Source organism: Pelmatolapia mariae, linkage group LG16_19 (genome assembly GCF_036321145.2).
Source record: "Pelmatolapia mariae isolate MD_Pm_ZW linkage group LG16_19, Pm_UMD_F_2, whole genome shotgun sequence".
NCBI classification, from domain to species: Eukaryota; Metazoa; Chordata; class Actinopteri; order Cichliformes; family Cichlidae; genus Pelmatolapia; species Pelmatolapia mariae.
The window spans coordinates 45,121,279-45,139,307 of NC_086241.1; the positions used below are offsets into that span (position 1 = coordinate 45,121,279).

At 39.8% G+C, this 18,029-nt stretch overlaps 1 protein-coding gene across 4 annotated transcripts in view; it reads right to left on the reverse strand.

The window, feature by feature from the left end:
- The window catches only part of klc1a (kinesin light chain 1a), a 44,236-nt gene that overhangs the window by 17,331 nt on the left and 8,876 nt on the right, over positions 1 to 18,029 (reverse strand). For all 4 annotated transcript variants that reach the window (XM_063498890.1, XM_063498889.1, XM_063498891.1 and 1 more), the window contains exons 3-12: positions 17,392 to 17,622; positions 16,969 to 17,047; positions 10,639 to 10,867; positions 9,726 to 9,813; positions 6,314 to 6,415; positions 2,222 to 2,395; positions 1,859 to 1,958; positions 1,543 to 1,595; positions 984 to 1,051; positions 625 to 733 (exon numbers count right to left, since the gene is read on the reverse strand). In XM_063498890.1, the coding sequence (XP_063354960.1) occupies positions 625 to 733; positions 984 to 1,051; positions 1,543 to 1,595; positions 1,859 to 1,958; positions 2,222 to 2,395; positions 6,314 to 6,415; positions 9,726 to 9,813; positions 10,639 to 10,867; positions 16,969 to 17,047; positions 17,392 to 17,622 (1,233 nt within the window). The remainder of the gene's footprint in view (positions 1 to 624; positions 734 to 983; positions 1,052 to 1,542; positions 1,596 to 1,858; positions 1,959 to 2,221; positions 2,396 to 6,313; positions 6,416 to 9,725; positions 9,814 to 10,638; positions 10,868 to 16,968; positions 17,048 to 17,391; positions 17,623 to 18,029) is intronic.

The window sequence follows — 18,029 nt, forward strand, 5'->3', positions numbered from 1 at the left end:
CGCTTTATTTCTACTAAAACCTTCTCCACTTGTATTATCTAAATGCTGATTAAAGGTTACATTCATATCGGGATCGAATCTTTCCTCAAGCAAAAAATGACAACGCTCCAAATATATCAAAGGAAGTTTGTTGTGTTAAAACGAGGCCCCAAAGCAGATCTGACTAGTTATAATGGAATTATTGTAATAATTACCAAACTGTTATTTTAGTTTCTACAGCTGTAATTTCAGCAAGACAATGGGGAATTTTATCTTAATAACATGTGTGTCTGTTACTGAATAACTTGATGTTAAAATGTTGATGGAAAACCTAATTGAGGATAAAAGCTGCAGGACTTTGACTCCATTAAGTCTCATAAGTAACACCATCAGAGGCAGCTAAAAACAACACCAAAGAAACCAAACTACACTCCAGGCTTAGGACATTCTGAGTACATCGCCATTTTTCCAATTTCACAGCAGCTCACACATTTTCTGCCTTTTAATCTGACGCAAATGCTCAACGGACCCGTTTCATCTGAGCACCGATAACAAGTCATCTGCTTCTATATCTACATCGGCAGTGACGTCTTAGCTCAACCCCAGGAGTCCTGTGTTGTTAGTCACATTATCCAGAGGCCACACCTGCTTTCTGGAACGCATCGCAGCTTCCTCCAGGGTCCCAGCTGCCTCTAACTTGCCCTGCCGCCTGTAGAGGGCACCAAGGTTCTTCAGGGTGGTGGTAACCGTGGGGCTGAAACGACAACCAGTGGAAATTTAATGTCACAGAAAATCGTTTTGGCGAAAGAAAATAAAACAACAAGGCAGGCTATTCTTAAATTTGACAGCAATAGAACAACATGACTGTCTTATAGATGGTTGGCCACAGTTGGTTTACTTGCTTACTACATTTTGTTATGTGTAATGATTTACATATATCATGTATCACTTTGCTTCCTGTGCTGAGAGTATCACCCATATTTACTCAGTGGAAAAACACTGACCTGTCGACTTTACAGGCTTTGTACCAGCCTCCATACTCTCCAAATGGTGAACCGTCTTTCTGCTTCCCCTGTGAAACACCAATTTGGTTTAGATTTAAGAAATCTGCTTATATGATATAATAAATCAGACATTTAAGGATTGAAACCAACCCGCTTATATTGTATGTAGTCAGTTTACATGGAGAAGTGTTAGCAGTGGGATTATAATTGGATCAGTACTTCTTCCCCAGAACATCTAAACCTATTAAACCATGAAATGAACTCTTAGATGGGAGAGTGAAGGACTCGGACCATCATCATCAGTGAGTAGTTTTTACTGAGACTTAATATCCTAATCCAACTCTTTGTAAAGTCAGTCTTTCTTATTTCACGTTAAATAAGGTAAAAGAATTCTGAGAAGTTTAATGCACCTGATGTTACCTTTTTTTTTTTTTTTTTTTTAACTTGGTGTGTTTTGATGCTGTGCAATTATAAGGTTTTGTCTTTAACACTGAAACCCAAAATTAAGAAAGCACAACAGAAATTACAATTATACTATACAACTGTTTCAGGCCCTCACCTTGCTTTGCTCCTCTCTCTCCTCAGCATGCATCCAGATTGGTTTGTTCTCATCTGCAAAGAAACACACACACAATCAGTCCTGACAAACTCAGATAAGCAGCTAGAGACACCTTTGAAAAGTCACTCTGACTCTGAAGTGCTGTTTTCTGTTTCTCTTCGGCTCTATCCTTCACTAAAATAACAGCAGCCTGAACATATTAACCTTTACTTCAAAGGAGAGACTTCTCAAGTTGTTCATGCATGCAAGTTACTCTAGGTTTAAGCTACTGTCTGCAATGTCTGAATTGTGAAAAGTGTGTGTGAGCACTTTGTACCATCAACAGAGCCAAACTCCCGTTCGTGAGCGCGGGTTAGGATTTCTTTATACAGGGTCTCAGCCTGCTTGAACTTGCCCTGCTTCAGGTAACAGGACGCCTGAAAAACACAAACAATAAGAACAACATGACACTGCGAATGAGCAAAGTCAGAGCTCGCTCTTCAGCAGTTAGCAGTAAGGTCCAGCAACACACAAGAAGCTTCACAGGACTGGGAGAAGCTGAATTAGTTTTTTCTTCTTCCTTTTTTTTTTTTTTTTTTAAATAAAATAATTTAAAAAGAGTTGTCATTTTCATGCCACTTGTAATCTGCAGATATTGATTTTTATTCTGCAAACTGACAAATACTTCCATCCTTCTCACCAAGTTGTTCTTGGTCTTGGCCACGTTGGGGTCATCTGGGCCCAGTTTGGTCTGGTAGATCTCCAGGGCTCTCATGTAGTAGTACTCCACCTCCTCATACTTGCCCTGGTTCTGACACAGCAGGGCCAGGTTGTTTAGCTGCTTGGCCACATCTGGGTGGTCCTTGCCCAACACCTGGGACAAAAGAGGAAGAGATATGAGCTTTAAACAACCCATTTCTGCCATGTGCTCTTTGGTCAGTAACACTTAGCCAACATGAGAAATGCTGGTCAGACGGATTTAGCGCTTTCTACTGAGTTTCACTAGTGTAAACATTCAAATGTGCAACCTAGTTTAAATCCTCAGGTCCAATGTTGTAAATTTGGATTTCCAGGAAGACCGGAAGGGTGTTTGTCAATACGTTGGAAATGTTTGTTTCATCTCCTGCCAAGCTGCTTTGACTTGCTGCACTCTGTTTGTAGTGTGGCTGATTACACTACACGTATGTTTGGAGCAGTGTGCACAGAAGATGTCACACGTGGTCTAGAATACTGGGGATCAAGCCTGTAGCCTTTGCTACATACAGTACATGCCTCTGTAGGAATTTCGGCCTTTTCTGGATTAATAGGCTACTAACCTGCTTTAATAAATAAAAAAAATAAATAAAGCTGTTAAAAAAAACAACAACAACAAAAACACTTCTGGATTAAGAAACAGCCTTTAAGCACTGCAACCTCGTCCTGTGAGCCAAGAAGAGTAAAGGTCATTAGAGTAGGGTGCAGCAAGGCTAAAAGACATGTATTGGGGCTAGATGCGAAATGACTCCCCCCCAAAAAAAAAGTTCAAATTTTTTTTTTCTTATTATATAATTCTAACTGCCCAGTAAAGATGTAGCAATCATAGGTGGATGAAAGGAAGGAAAACAGAGAAGAAAATGAAAAGGATGTACATGGGTAGAAACAGTGAACACACATGGGTGGCTGGTGTTGTTGGGAAAGGGATCTGATTAGTTAAAAAGAAACCACCCTGAGTGTCAAGTTTATGGTTGTAAATGAAAACAAGTGAACAATTAGTTTGTTTTGATTTCTAGTTTCAGTTTACTGCTCGGTAAGTTTGTGTGAGGTCTTAGAACTGCAGGATGATCCCCCCCTCCCTCCCTCCCCGCTGGAGGCCAACAGTGTCTTTGATCCACAGAATGGTGCAGAGCTGTGTGAGCGGAGATACCTACAGTATTCACTCAGGCCTGGCCTCATTCGCCTCCTCCTGCACCACATAACACATCTGAAAGCTTTCCTGTAAACAGCGTTAGCTAGAAAACAGATTGCCATCAGCACCACAAAACTGCTGAGGATCTGATCATGCCTACTGATGCCTTCAACCACCAAAAGTTCCGCAAAACTTCTGTGGCTTATTGAAAGCTTTCAAGGAAAGTAAACACACTACAGACATGTTCTGGTTGCCCTTTTCTAATTAAAAATTAGTTACTTAAACCTTGGAATTTGAACCTTAAAATTCTGGTTTGGTACTGAAAATGTCAGCTATGAGGAAAAGAGGAAAGACTGCAAGTTCTTGCAGGTAGCAGATCTGCTAAGTTATCTATAATTGCAGATATTCGAGTACTGGAGTAACTATAGCATAGACTAAATGTTTAAAAAAACACAATCAAGCAAAAAAGATTTCATCACTGTTTTCATTTTTGCAATCACCATCTTTGTGTTTTGAAACCAGATGTGATGTATGCATGACTGAGAAACCAACACACTGCGTGCTCATGTGGTAGCAACTAGGTGATTACAAGGCAGACCCAGCCTAAAGCATATCCTCCTTTATACTTGTTGTTTTACCATAATGGGGACCAATTTTCAAAATGAATATGATGGTATATACACTAAAATTGAAACTAGTGATCAGCTTATAAACTTGTCAGGTAAAGTGTTTCCTGACTCACTTATGAAGGGGGCCAAGGACAATTTTCTCACAGACTAGACATTTTTATGCAACCAGAGGATTCATACTGCTGACCATTAGAAAGACAGCATATTTAAGACACTTGTATACTGGCTTCACTTTTCATAGCAGACCCTACATCCATCTTTTAAATGCAGTCTGTCATCTGCAAGTTTCTATTATCTTGAATCTTTCACAGGAATAACACTGCTGGCATTCCACATTTTTGCTGTTGCCATGAACTCAAATAATTCTAAAGGCTAAAAGCAAGAAGTATTAACACTTTCTCAATACTTCACAAGGGAAACTTTAAGATGAGTCATATTTCCTTTTTCTCAACAACTTTCTTGAAGTGAAAAGTGAAAAAAGTGAAAAGGACATGATAAAGGATCACATTAATATTACATACAAAAGATAAATTAAATCCATACTTTTCCACATAGAACTGTACACACACACACACACACACACACACACACACACACACACACACACAGTATTGTTATATAGGATTTTGATATAAACTCTATCTTTGTCTGTTTTGACAAGTAAAAAGCTTTGACACCACTTTATTTCCTGACACCCACTAAACTCAGTTAAAAGCTGAATTTTCCAGAGTTTCTACAAAAAGGCGGAATGACGAGAGGGGGAAAAAAACATCCTTCTGATTCAGCAGTTCTGCTGCAGTCACTTTGCAATGCCCTGCATGTGCAAAACCACTCAGGCTTAAGCAAGTGCATTATCATCTCAGTTTAAGAAGCATGAAGAAAAAAAAAATTAAATGCCTCGGCTTAACCAAAGCTGACGTTGCATTCTCAAGGAGACGAAGGAGAAGAGAGAAGTGGGTTTGTTCAAAGGCAAGAGCTGAGCATAAACAACAGAAAGTGTCTCCTGCGGCTTGTTTGTAAGTATCAAATGAATACAGGCAAAACAGTAGCGTTCAGGATAAAGAGCCTTCCCTGTGATGAACGCTGAATACTGATAAAAAAAATAAAAAAGAGGAGAAATTACATAAAGGAGGTTGATTACAGTTTATTTCTTATGCAAGCAGTGAGGAAAAAACACAAAACAAAAAAAATAGACAAACGACTTTATGAGTTTTATGTCGTTTTTGTAGATGTACTTTCTAATATATATATTAAAAAAAAATCTCATTTTTCAACACTTTTTGGAAAGAACAAAGACTCACTGCTGCTTTTCTTTTTTTACTTCCAGATTTTTGCCAACTGCTGTTTTACTCTGAGGTCTCAGTCGTTGGTGATACCTGAAATCTATTCTATCACAACATATCAATTTTGGTTTTTTTAATCCTTCTTAACAAGTATAGTTGACTTTTTTTGGGGGCGGACACACACATGCCAACTCAAACAGCTGTAGCCGATCACTGTGTGCGAGGCCCGACTTCTGCCAGGTACAGCTGAACTACAAATTAAATGGATTTAGCTAAATTTGGATTTAGCTGTCCAAGAAGTTTATGTTCAGTTTTATATGAGTATAATCAAGTATTTATTGCACTCATCAGCAAGTTATCTGTGTATGTTAAACACGGTTAAATGCAGCTTGCTAACCAAGCTTGCTAGTGTTAGCTAATAACATAAATGGTAAATGGCCTGCATTTGTATAGCGCTTTACTTAGTCCCTAAGGACCCCAAAGCGCTTTACACTACATTCAGTCATTCACCCATTCACACACACATTCACCCACTTAGCACTTAACCATCTCATAAACATGGTCACCACCCCCAAATAAAACACAGTGGTATCTAAAAACTAATGATGAGGCCTCGAAATGTGTCACATAGTGACACATAGTGTCCATAGTTTGTTAAATCCAACAATAAACATAAGTGACTGCCACTAGACATGAAAAGCTAATATTGTTGTTAATTATGTGCAAAACTTAAAATTGAGATATTCTAAACAAGTTAATCTGTTGCAGTTATAGTAAATATCTGCTGTGTTGAAATGAAAAGCTGAAGGGACAAGTGGTCAGTTGCTGAGTGCTGTCTGAATATTTTAATTCCTACTATTCATTCTGCTGCCTCCAAATGAAATATTCTGAGTGAAGTCTGAAGTGTTTCAGTACAGGGGCACAAAGTCTGTCTATAAGTGAAAGTACTCGCTAGTGCATCGACTCATCACAGTGTTTGATGACCTCATACCCACCTTTTCTCTGATCTCCAGCGCTCTCTTGCACAGAGGCTCTGCTTCCTTGTACTTCCCTCTCTTCCCATACAGGACAGCCAGGTTATTGAGAGTTGCAGCAACCTGATAGGGACACAAACACATTTATTATCCCACAATGCTCTATTCTTCCTGGCCTCATAGACATGTTCACTCATTTCCACAATGTGTGGAACCGCAAGAGTCTACAACAGCAGTGTGGTGTCATTGGTCTGATGAGTGAGAAATTGACAAGGAATAAGAGGATGTGGGGAAACAGGAAGTGATTATGCCGGGCTGTAATTTGATCCAAATCAGCTGAGTGATGAATCTCCAACATGTGCACACAGGACGAGTGAGGGGAGTCTGCAGAGGGGACCTGAGGTGAGCACTGATCTCTGATTCACACCAAGTTCTGGCAGCCATGTGAGCAGAGTGGGAGGAAACGAGAGGAAGGGCAGAGGGTTGAAGTGATGGGCGGAAGGGGAACTTATTCAGGAAGATGGGATGAAGAGAGGGACAAAACTCCTACAGTTTGAGAACACTTTTTGCTGCTCTTTAAGACTTAATTTGTCCTCATGTCACAATCTCAAAAATGATGAAAATATAAAAAAGAACATTTAGAGAACTTTTTTTAAAAGCACAGGAGCTACAGATTATATAGTGTGATCACAAACCTGTCAATGATTAACCTAAAGCCTTCAAATCTTACAGACAAATTCACAGTTTCACATCCATGTTTTTTTAAATCTTGTGTTTGTATTAAGAATCATAAAGTCAGACACATACTTACATAATTATTTTAATTATAATTAGATTACAGAAGGGACAAAGTTCCTGCCAATGGTTACGCAGGCCTGATACAGCTCATCTGTACTGGCTGCTTGGAGAATACAGCCTCAGCATCTCAATGGATCTGTTGATCTTTTGAAATGTCAGTGATAGCTCAAGCACATTTCAAGAGCAGTTACAGCCCAATAGACTATAAATATAGCTGGATGTTTACGTCAGAGAAACAGACATTTGTACACATTTTGCACCCAGTTGGATAGGCAGCTAAAATAAGTCATGTTAAATGGCTCAGATGGAGGTGGTACATGTATTTTACGTGTTCACTTTTTGTCTTTCACACACACACACACACACGGAGAAGTTTGCCTGAGGAAGACATTTTTCAAGTCATTTACTAAAAGTGGTTTCAGCACTCAGAAAGCATTAAGGCACACAGACTTGACGACTAAATTTAGCATTATATCCACAGAAAGCAGAACAATACTGCGATTCAGATCATAGTGCTCATTTCTCCTGAACATCCCTGTCAGACTCAGCCAGATCCATGTAGAGCCAAAGTAGCAGTGTCAACGGGAATCTCGGGGACTGGACACTTCAGAGTGCCATTTGGTGGGGTTTTGACCTCAAAATCAAGGTGTTTGTGTCTCTTTAGAGTCGAAACCGCAACTTTGCCTTTTTCAGTTACCTCAGCAGATTGTCGCCTTTCTTTTTAGTGGCAAACCAAGAGCCAGTTTTTATAGTCCAAGTCCACTTTGACCTATGTATGTGTGTCGGTACATGATTTACCCAGAAGTTCACGACTGATTAGAAAAGAAAACATGACCTCAACATATTGTTTACCTGTCAGGCTAAAGTTAGAAGTGGCTTACAATACCGCACATTGAAAACAGAAAGAAGAGAAAAGAAATTCTATAAAAATGATATGATTAAGAGGAAGAATAATCACTATACTTAATCACATATCAGGTAATGTGTCAGATTTCTTCTGGGTGATGGATCACTGGGGTTAAAAAAAATAAATAAAAAAAATCACTTTCTTCTTTGGAAAAAAGGGGAAGACGTGGAGAGGGCTAACCTCTGTTTCACACAGTGAAGAGAGACGAAGGTCCAAACAGTGGAGACACAGGCCTGCTGGGGTTAACCTGCTGCATGCGTACAGTCACGTTGACAGAGAGAGGTTAAAGAATCTGAGAACAGGCCGGGGTAAATTATTAATGACACCCACGCTGCTTGTCACAGCCTTGGACAAACACATGCTACGGTATCATTTTAAATGTATGAGGTAGGTTGCTATGCTTTTTGTGTGATATTTGTGTGATATGAAGTAAACAGATGTGCTCTACTATAAGTAATATAAAGACTGTAATAAAGTGCACTGGGCCAACCATATTTTCTATGAACCAGAAAAACGGTCTGAAGCTCCACAGTATAGTAGTTAACATATTCACCTAACGCAAAAAAAATCTTGGTTTAAGACTGTGAGGATACACAGCTTCTTGGGTTTCATCAGGAAGGGCCTCCAGGATTTATGGCTGCATGTGCTGAAGGGAAACTCATCAACTGGCCCAGATCACATTAAAGTACTGCAATAGAATAAACTCTATAGTGCTGTTTATATATTTTTTTCCCAAATGCAAGTAAAATGTCTGCAAAGTTACAAAATCTGAAATCCATAGGGAGTTTTTCTCTCCAACACAAACTACTGCTCCTGAACTGCCCACAGTCCTGTGACTCATCTATGTCACAATGTAACATTTTCATAATTGTTCCAAGCACCTAGTCTGGCACATACTCAAAATTTTCAGAAGATATTTTTATAGTTAGAGCTAAAGCAGCTTCTCTGAGCTAAGCTAAGTGCAAAGACGAGAGTATTCCTGAATTCTGAAGAACCAAATTCCTAGCAAATTTGTCTTGTTGTTGACAGCAACCTTCCCACCACCATCAGAAAGTCAATAATGTGGCTAAGGTTACCATTAGCTTTGACTATAACCTGCCATAACTGTCAAAATTGTAATGCTTAAGGACAGCAAATATACAAACTGTGTGACTGATATTAACGCAGTGTAGAAGACTGGTTGTAGATTACCGTGTTTCTGGCTTGTCTGCAACCTGTAATTCAGCCTAAACTCAGCTGTTTTTTTTATTAGGATTCTTGGTAATAGTACTAAAAATTGTAGACCCACACTTACTTGGTGGAGAACTTTATGGTCCTAAGCAGTTTCAGAAATGATAATGCCATTGCATGAAAGCACTGAGCTCTTTCTACAGCAGAGAATGCTACCCTATGTGGTTTTCCAATCTGTTGGTCCAATTACCTTTCACTCATGGTGCTAAGCTCTCAAAGAAGGGAAATCAATACATCCAACTATACCTACAATACTGTTGATGTGGCCTGAATGTCTTAACAAATGACTATATTTGTCTTCATGTTCCACCACCGCTGACTGTAAGAACAACCTCCATTTGGAAATAATTCATGCTGTGAAACAGTGCAACACATCTATCCCCATTAATATCAATGGGATTACACCGATACAACAAAGAACATCATTCACCTGTCTAAAGCAAGAAATACAGAGCACAACAGAAGAACTATATGCAATGTATCAACAAATACACTCACAGCTGGATGGTCCCTGCCAAGTGTCTTCTCCCTGATGGCCAGAGCATCATTCAGCAGGTTGGCGGCCTCCTTGTATTTGTTCTGATCCCTGAGAGACCAAAGCAGACAGAGTCAGACTGAAATACAGACACAGAGACGGGCAGAATAACAGACAAGCACACATGAACACAAACATAAACTATGCTGACAAGTTCAACTAATGGGCCACCATTTTCAGTGGTTCCCACAGCCAGTGCACAAGAGCACTGACAACAAGTCACCCCAGACTCTCATTGTTTTAGGTAACTAAATCAAAAGCTCAAGCTGATTGTTCAGTGGCTTAGATTTATGTAAATGGAAAAACATGGCAACAATCCTATGCGACATTTGTCCAGGTTTTAAGCGTCATTCCTTTGCTCCTGTCTAGTTGGGCTGGAAAATTAACTTCTGTTACTGTACTATAAATCTTTGTCAGGCTACGTTTGGCTTGTTCTGACAAAGGCATCCAGCTCTCATTTAGAAGCCAGTCACACAACACTTAAAGAATCCCTGCCAAAGGTTTCAAGAGACATGCCACAGTGTTGTGAGGGTGACAGGATGACAAAGTGTGCTGTTATTATCTCAAGAAAACTGGAATTTGTGGAATCAAATTGTGCTCTGATTATCTCAATGTTAAAATCTTAGCTTTTTATGATATCTTCCAAACACAAGAATTCATTAAAAGCTGTTTAAGTGTCAGAGATTTTGGAGTTTATGAAACAATGCAGACTACAAACAAAACTTTTTTTGAGCATGAAATTCATTCATTATATAGACCACCTCACTTCAGTTAGCAACATGATCTCTTTAAAAACAGGACATCACCGGCTTTCATTAGAAAAAGATAAATACATAAAAATGCATGTGCATATTATTAGATGTTGTAGGAGTTTACCTGTAAACAAGGGCTAAGATATTAAGCATTGTGGCCACATCTGGGTGGTCGTGTCCTGAAGTCTTTTCCAGGTCTTCCAGAGCCTGTTTGCAGAGAGGCACAGCCACCTCATACCTGCCCTGAGACGCATACTGGATCACCAGGTTGTGGAGGGTCCTCAGTCGAGCAGGAATCTCGTATCCTCCCTGCTGAGCAGCAGCTGCTGCAGCGCTGCTGTGGGCTGGCTGGACTACAGACAAAAAATACAAAAGTAAATGAATTATTAATTAGGAAAAACCCATCACTGCACTGTATAGAAAATGATTGTTAAGTACAACCTGGTATTTTGTATCTGACCTATTTAGAGTAATGTGTTATACTGTACACAGGGCTGTGAAAATTTATGAAAAAAAAGTTGAAAACATTTTCCTCCTTCCTGATTTCTTATTATTTTACATATTTGTCACACTTTCATGTTTCAGATCAAACTGACTTTATTATAAGGCAAAGATAACCCCGTTAAAAAAAAACAACAACAAAAAATTGTCCCATCCTGTTAAATCATGAGTTAATTATTTTTAACCCTGTTTTTCAGAAAGCTGAATTGAATTTCAGCAACCACACCCAGCCCTGATTACTGCCACACCTGTAATCACTTAACAGAACCTGTCACATCACACCACAATCTAAAGAAATACCTGAGAAACAAAGTCACTGACATCTATCAGTTTGAAAAGTACTACAAAGCCCATATTCATCAATAAAACAAAAAAAAGTCTGAGCAAAAAAGCCATCCATGGGAGAGTTCTGACTCCTGACCAAAAAACCCCACAAAGACTCGTCTCACATTAGCCAAAAAATATCTTGATGATCCCCAAGACTTGGGGAAAATATCCTGTGGGCTGACGAGACAAAAGGTGAACTTTTTGGAAGGTGCGAGTCCTGTTACATCTGGCATAAAACTAACATCATCATACCAACAGTCAAACATGGTGGTGGTAGTGTGATGGTCTGTGGCTGTTTTGCTTTTTCAGGACCTGGAAGACTAGAAGACAAAAATTCTTGTCTCTACCGGAAAATCCTGAAGGAGAATGTCCAGCCATCAGTTTTTTTCACCCAAGCTTAAGTGTTTTTTGGTTATGCAGCAGGACAATGATCCAAAACACACTAGCAAGTCCACTTCTAAAGGGCTATATATATTGATATTTATTATTCAAGTTGTGCTGATTCAGTAAAAGGATGTTACAGATGTTACAATCCCTAATAATTCATTGTTTCAAATGAAAAGAAACTCTATTCCAACCAGCTGAGCAGCAAAAGGCTTTGTGAGCTGTTTTGTAAAAATAAACAGTGTCGATCAGACCTCACCAGCCGCTAATAGACACTAATAGACTCGGAGAGACAGATAACCATTCTCGCATTCACGACCAATTTAGAGTCACCAATTAAACTAACCCCACTCACCGCATGTCTTTGGACTGTGGGAGGAAGCCGAAGTTCCCGGAGAGAACCCACACAGACACGTGGAGATCATGCAAATTCCACACAGAAAGGCCAGATGGCAATTGTGTAATGTTGTGAAACTGCTTTTTCCAGTTTTTCGTAAGTTTCACAACATTACACAATTAGGCAAATTTGATATCCCATATCAAATTTCCCATTCCATTTATTGGAATAAAATAAATATTAATCATTCATAAATAGCAATACTGTAAACTGCAGTTCATTCAGCCATTTCATTAATATGGCTCAGATGGCTGAATCTTTATAACCTGAATGAATCTGTGACTATGGATGACGGAAGAACAAAGATTTATTAATAACAGGAGTTTAATAGAAGTTTTCTATAGCAGATGACGTGTGAAAAGAAAGCTGATAGGCTGGTTATGTGACAGTTTTCCTCTAAAATTAAAGAAGTGTTTGAAACCAGTGGGTGTCTGAGATGATATAAAGGGGTCAATGCTAACTAGAGCAAACAAAAACTGGCTGCCTTTTAACATATGTGCAACACAAACAAGCTTATTCACCCATAAACAATGTCCTCTTTTTACCCATTACGCACAGCTCAAGTACCAGCTCCTGAGTGCTACATTTAACAGGGCCAGAAGGACATGACTGGAATGTCTCTTGTGATAAATAGTCTGTTTGTCTGTCTTTCTGTCTCTATATGCGAGTGTCTAAGAATGCATGAATGTGTGAGAGGTCAGGAAACCACTTGATGGGTTTTCTTATTAAAGGCAAGCAGTTCTGTATTTACTCTGAAGGAGAGCCAGTAAGGTTTTGAGTAGGAGCCGCCCACTGCAGTAATAACAATGACCACAGAGAAATGTCCGGACACGAAGTGATTCCAGGTGTTCCGAAGTGCTGGCAAACCACAGCCTGCCTCTGCTGCTGTTCACAGGAAAGTAACGCAGTGACAGCAGAACAGAAACGCACAAAAACAGCAGGTATGTAGTCAACTCACACATCTTCACTATGAGTCAACTGATGTCTACAAATAAACGCATCAAATCCTCAGAAACTGGAACCAGCCAACGTCTGAATAATGACCGAAAACACAACTTCATCATCAAAACACGACAAACCCTTGCTGGAAGAAGGAAGCAGAAGCGAGACTCCATCAATGTAAATGATTCTCAGCTACAAGTGAAGTGTGAGCAGTGAATTGCGTTACATGTGGACGTGTTACTGTTGGCCCAGTTTGTCGGTATTCTTTACCGATTCTGACTTTGATTTTAATATTTATTATTCACATGATTTTTGTGCACTTCTGTAAATATGTGGATGATGCTTAGTGCTTTGATTGACAAGGCAGTCATTTTCCATGCTTGTGAAGAGTACTCTCACCCGATTTACATAACCACTAGCACTGTGTTGGAGAGTACTTGTTACCAAACGGGGGGGGAAAAAAGTCACTGTGTCGCACTATGAAAAGTGCAGGATGCTCTATTTTTGGAGCCGGACCTCTGCTTTGCATGATTCTAGTTAAAATCTGCCCCAAACATTCACAGACATGCTGTAATATGTTGCAGGCTGTGACACTCATTTAGTGTCGAAGGTAAGTGAGTTAAATGTAAATATTAGCACAGAAAATCATTGCATAAGACCCTGAATGGTTTAAAAAAGCAGGAATGTCATCACCATTGTCTTCTTCCTGCTGACAGCAATTTACCAAAACCCCACAAGCTTTTCAGGCAGTCTGAATCAGCTTGGAAAGGAAAGACATCTAATCTACTCCAGCACTAACCCAGTATCCACTGAGCTCATGCAGAGCCTCAGGCAGCTCAGTTTCATACAGAGAGAGGATTAATGCCAGTGCAAAAGGCATTCGATGAAGCACTGCGTCTCCACGAGTTCAGTTCTGTCTCATCCTTTACCAGCTCACACCTGAAAGAGTCTGGTTACTTCTTAAGAGTATTGTCTAGTCTTCATTTGATTCGATAAAATATGGGAGGTCATTTCTTTTCTATAGCAGTTAAAGCTGCTGCTTCTCTAAGCTCCAGTCTTCTGCACATCTGGCTCTTCATTTTCTCTTTTTTTAAAGTTATTTTAAAAGTATATACATTGTCATCAAATGTAGCTACCTGACGTATTTACTGTAAGCACTGATGTGGGCAGAAGCAGGAATTTGTGTATGTGTGGGTGTGTATACACAACATTTATGTGTTGACATGTGAATGGGTGCAGGTGTACTGCAATAACTGCATGCTCCTTGACCAACTCAATATATACCCTTTACAGTGACATTTGTATCTCACTATCTCCAAAGAGAAACACATTATTTAATAATTATGGAGTATTGATCTCAACATACATTTTTATTAAGCTTTATGATGCATAAAGTCTGTCTGGTATTACCCTTGTCCTTGTTCTCCAACCAATTTCTCGCTCACAGCTACATGCCATTAAACTCTCCTGTCTCATCATAATTCATTTAGTGGTGCTCACAGCATGTGCTCTATAACCACCCTCCCAAGGGCAATACGCAAAACCACAATAATGAAGCGAGCGATCCATGTAAGAGAAATGCTTTTACTGTAAAAGATTTCATTAAATTAAATAGAATATGAATCCAGCGTAAATATCTGTAATCTGTAGACTGGCTTAAGCAGTGGATTACAGCAGTTACACAGCACAAGAGGCAAACCGTTTACAGCCCAGTCTGTCAGCAAATTAGACTGGCTGACAAACTGATACCACACGGGATGAGACAAATGGGGCAATGAAGGGGAAAAAATGGAAAATAAAACCTTTGGGAGCAAAAAACTAATGTTTTTCATTAGTCTTAAAACTCTGTCCCTGAAGTGGGGTCTCTTTAACCAGTGTTTTGGAAACTGTGTATTCATCAAATGCATTTTTTGGAGATCATCTCATTAATATTAATAACAATTTTTGAGTCAGTACAGCAATTTAGGCAATATGACATGTAGGGATAGGAGTGGAGAACCAGTTCCTGTCAGTCTAATCTCTTGGAATCGTTAGTCTGCCTATCACTCTCGTTTATCGGTTCCATTTGCACCCGCACTAGCTGATTTCAGTTCATGTGCAGGAGGAGGAAAATACTGGCTCTGAATCCAGGACAGAAACAGCTGCATAATGCTGCTAACATAACTTCGGCTCTTTGCAAGCATCTGCAGAGACAGCATGCTAACACTAAGCTTGCCAAGAAGCCAGAGTGATGTTGAAGCTGAGTGAATGCCGACCTCAGCCCAGGTAACAAACTGATGAGCAATCAGGCTGTATCCTCCAATTCCACCTGTTCATGTTTCTACAGTAGAATCACAGTGGCGATAATTTTAAAGTCGTTTTGAAGTCATCTTTACTTTGTGTTGTTGGCTTTGTCTTCTACTGAGAGAGGCTTTGTGTAATGCTAAGTATTCTGTGTGTCATTATTACGATAGAGACTTGTGTTGGTGTGTGGGACTTTAGGCTACAGGTTTATATTTTTAAAGGGTAATTACTAAAAGGTCCCTTTCAGGTCATTTTACAGAAGAACATGAAAGTGACATAATGAGTAGTACAACAAATTTCTTTCTCCCAGGAGTAATTACGTAATGTAGTGCATCACTTTTAAGAAAAGTGTTCTTTGTGAAAATTACTCCTTTGAGTAACGAGTCCAACACTGATCACAGTGAAGAGGATAAATACCTCCAACATCCACAAACGTCAGAGTCGCTAAATTCGTATCAATTCCCATCCCTATTTTTTTAACTACCTCTTGACATTTATTTAGTCCAAATAATTAATCTAGAAAATAACTATCCATCCATCTTCTGCTTATCCAGTTCAGGGTTGCTGGAGCCTATCACTAGCCCTGGACAGAGAGCAGAGCTAACACAGACAATGACTCTCACCTCACATTCACACTTATGACCCATTTAGAATCACCAGTTAAAATTGCCACCACAATCATCCCAGTAACTACTTATCTTTGGACTGTGGGAGGAAGCCGGAGTACCTAGAGACATCCTACGCAGACACAGGGACAACATGCAAACTCCACATGAAAGGCTCTGGCCAGATAATGGATTCGAACCACTGCTGTCTTATTGCTCTGAGGCAACACTGCTAAGCACCGCGCCACCGAACTTCCCCGGAAATTGACTATAATAATGTAATATAAGATACATAACATGTCACCAAATAATGGATGAGAAGCTCTTATGGGTTCCTCTTTTTACCATGATATAACAAACATTTACATTTTAAGTCCTTTCTTGATATCCAGAGCCACAACTTCACTGTCCCCTAGCCAGACTCAACTAGGTCCTGACTAATGGGGCTTTACAGCCATAAAGCTTTGTGGTCTTACATCATGAGCTACTGAAAAGACCACCCCATCTAACAGTGAGCAAAAGGCTGGTAACAAACAATGGCAGCAATAAAAAACTGGGGCATACATGTTTGAAAGAGAGTGGTAATTGGACACACAAACATGCTCACCACCAGAACTTGTCATCATGTATTACACAATTTATCTGACTCTGGAAACATCCACTGATTCAGCTTCAGTAAATTACAAGAGAGCTGCTGATGCAAAGCTCTGTTCCCACGGTGATCTTAATTTTACAGCGGTAAAACTGTAGAGTCTATCAGGGATTAAAAAAACTAAAACTACATGTCACAGCATTCAGATGCCAGTTATTAATATGGTGGAAACAGTAGTTTACTTACAGCTCTCACAGCTCTCTCTTTCTATAGTTGCAAAAGTATTTAGGAGTTAATAAAGAGTGTGCCACTGAAATCTACATCCCAAGCCTGAAAACTATATTTCAGATTTGGGTCGAAGGACAAGAAATTGAGTGAAAGTCTCTCAAAGCAGAAAGAGGATGAAGAAGGTACAGCACTTACTGCCTGGGGCTTGGTCATCCTGATCATCTGGGAAGAGATCATCCAAAGTCTCTTTGGTAGAGTCTGAATCCTTTTCTTCCTGAAAGGGGAGAGAGGAAGAGAGCAAGCAGGATGATCAGTGAAGGGAGAGAGGACCAAAAGCAAAACGGAAGAGAAATTACTCATGAAATAGCTGAATGTTTCTAAATGGAGAGAGAAACACTGCCAATCTATTAGCAGATAGAGTCATTTTGTAGTTTGGGTCTAGATCACACATACATAAAATGTGTGAGATGGTGTATATTGACATCTTTTGATTGTATCTGCTTTTGATAAGGTGCTTGGGGGGAAAAAACAAAACAAAATATTGATTCCAATGATAAGATGGTCATGCATATTTTAGATAAAAGCATTGCAATACATTCTTAAGCCCTGAGCACTCACAGAGGGGGACATGTCCTCGTCGTACTTCTTCAGCTGGTTCATAAACTCCAGGTGCTTCTTCTCCTCCTCCAGCTGAGCAACGCTCTGCTCGCTCTTCTGCAGTTTCTGCTGTGTCCCGGCCAGCTCATCCCTTAGCCACTGGTTCTCCTGGCAGAGTCGCCGTACCTGTACCCTCAGCTTCTGCTTCTCAGACTCAACTGAGCTCAGGTGGTTTGAAAGCGCCATCATCACCTGCAAAGAGGAGGCGGTTATGCTGCAATGTCTGCAATCATACAGACCCTTTTGTATTTACAGTTGGGTTTATGCTCTCATAACAATATTTACACTAATATATGTAGTAGAAGGTAGGGCTGCTCAATTAATCGAATTTTAATCTAAATTACGATCTGGGCTTTCAACGATCATTAAAAATGACTGAGCCGATTATTAGCACCTCCCTCGTGCTTTACTCTCGCGAGGTGGCAAATCGAGCGCACCTCTCTGCGTTTCGAACACGCGTCACATCAATTAAGAGTACCCGAGGAAAGCTAAGCAGACGTTATTTGGAGAGGAGAGGATAATGGCTGCTAAAGAATGAATGCCGTTGGTTGAAAAGCGAGGTAAAACTACTTCAGTGGTGTGGAAACATTATGGGTTCG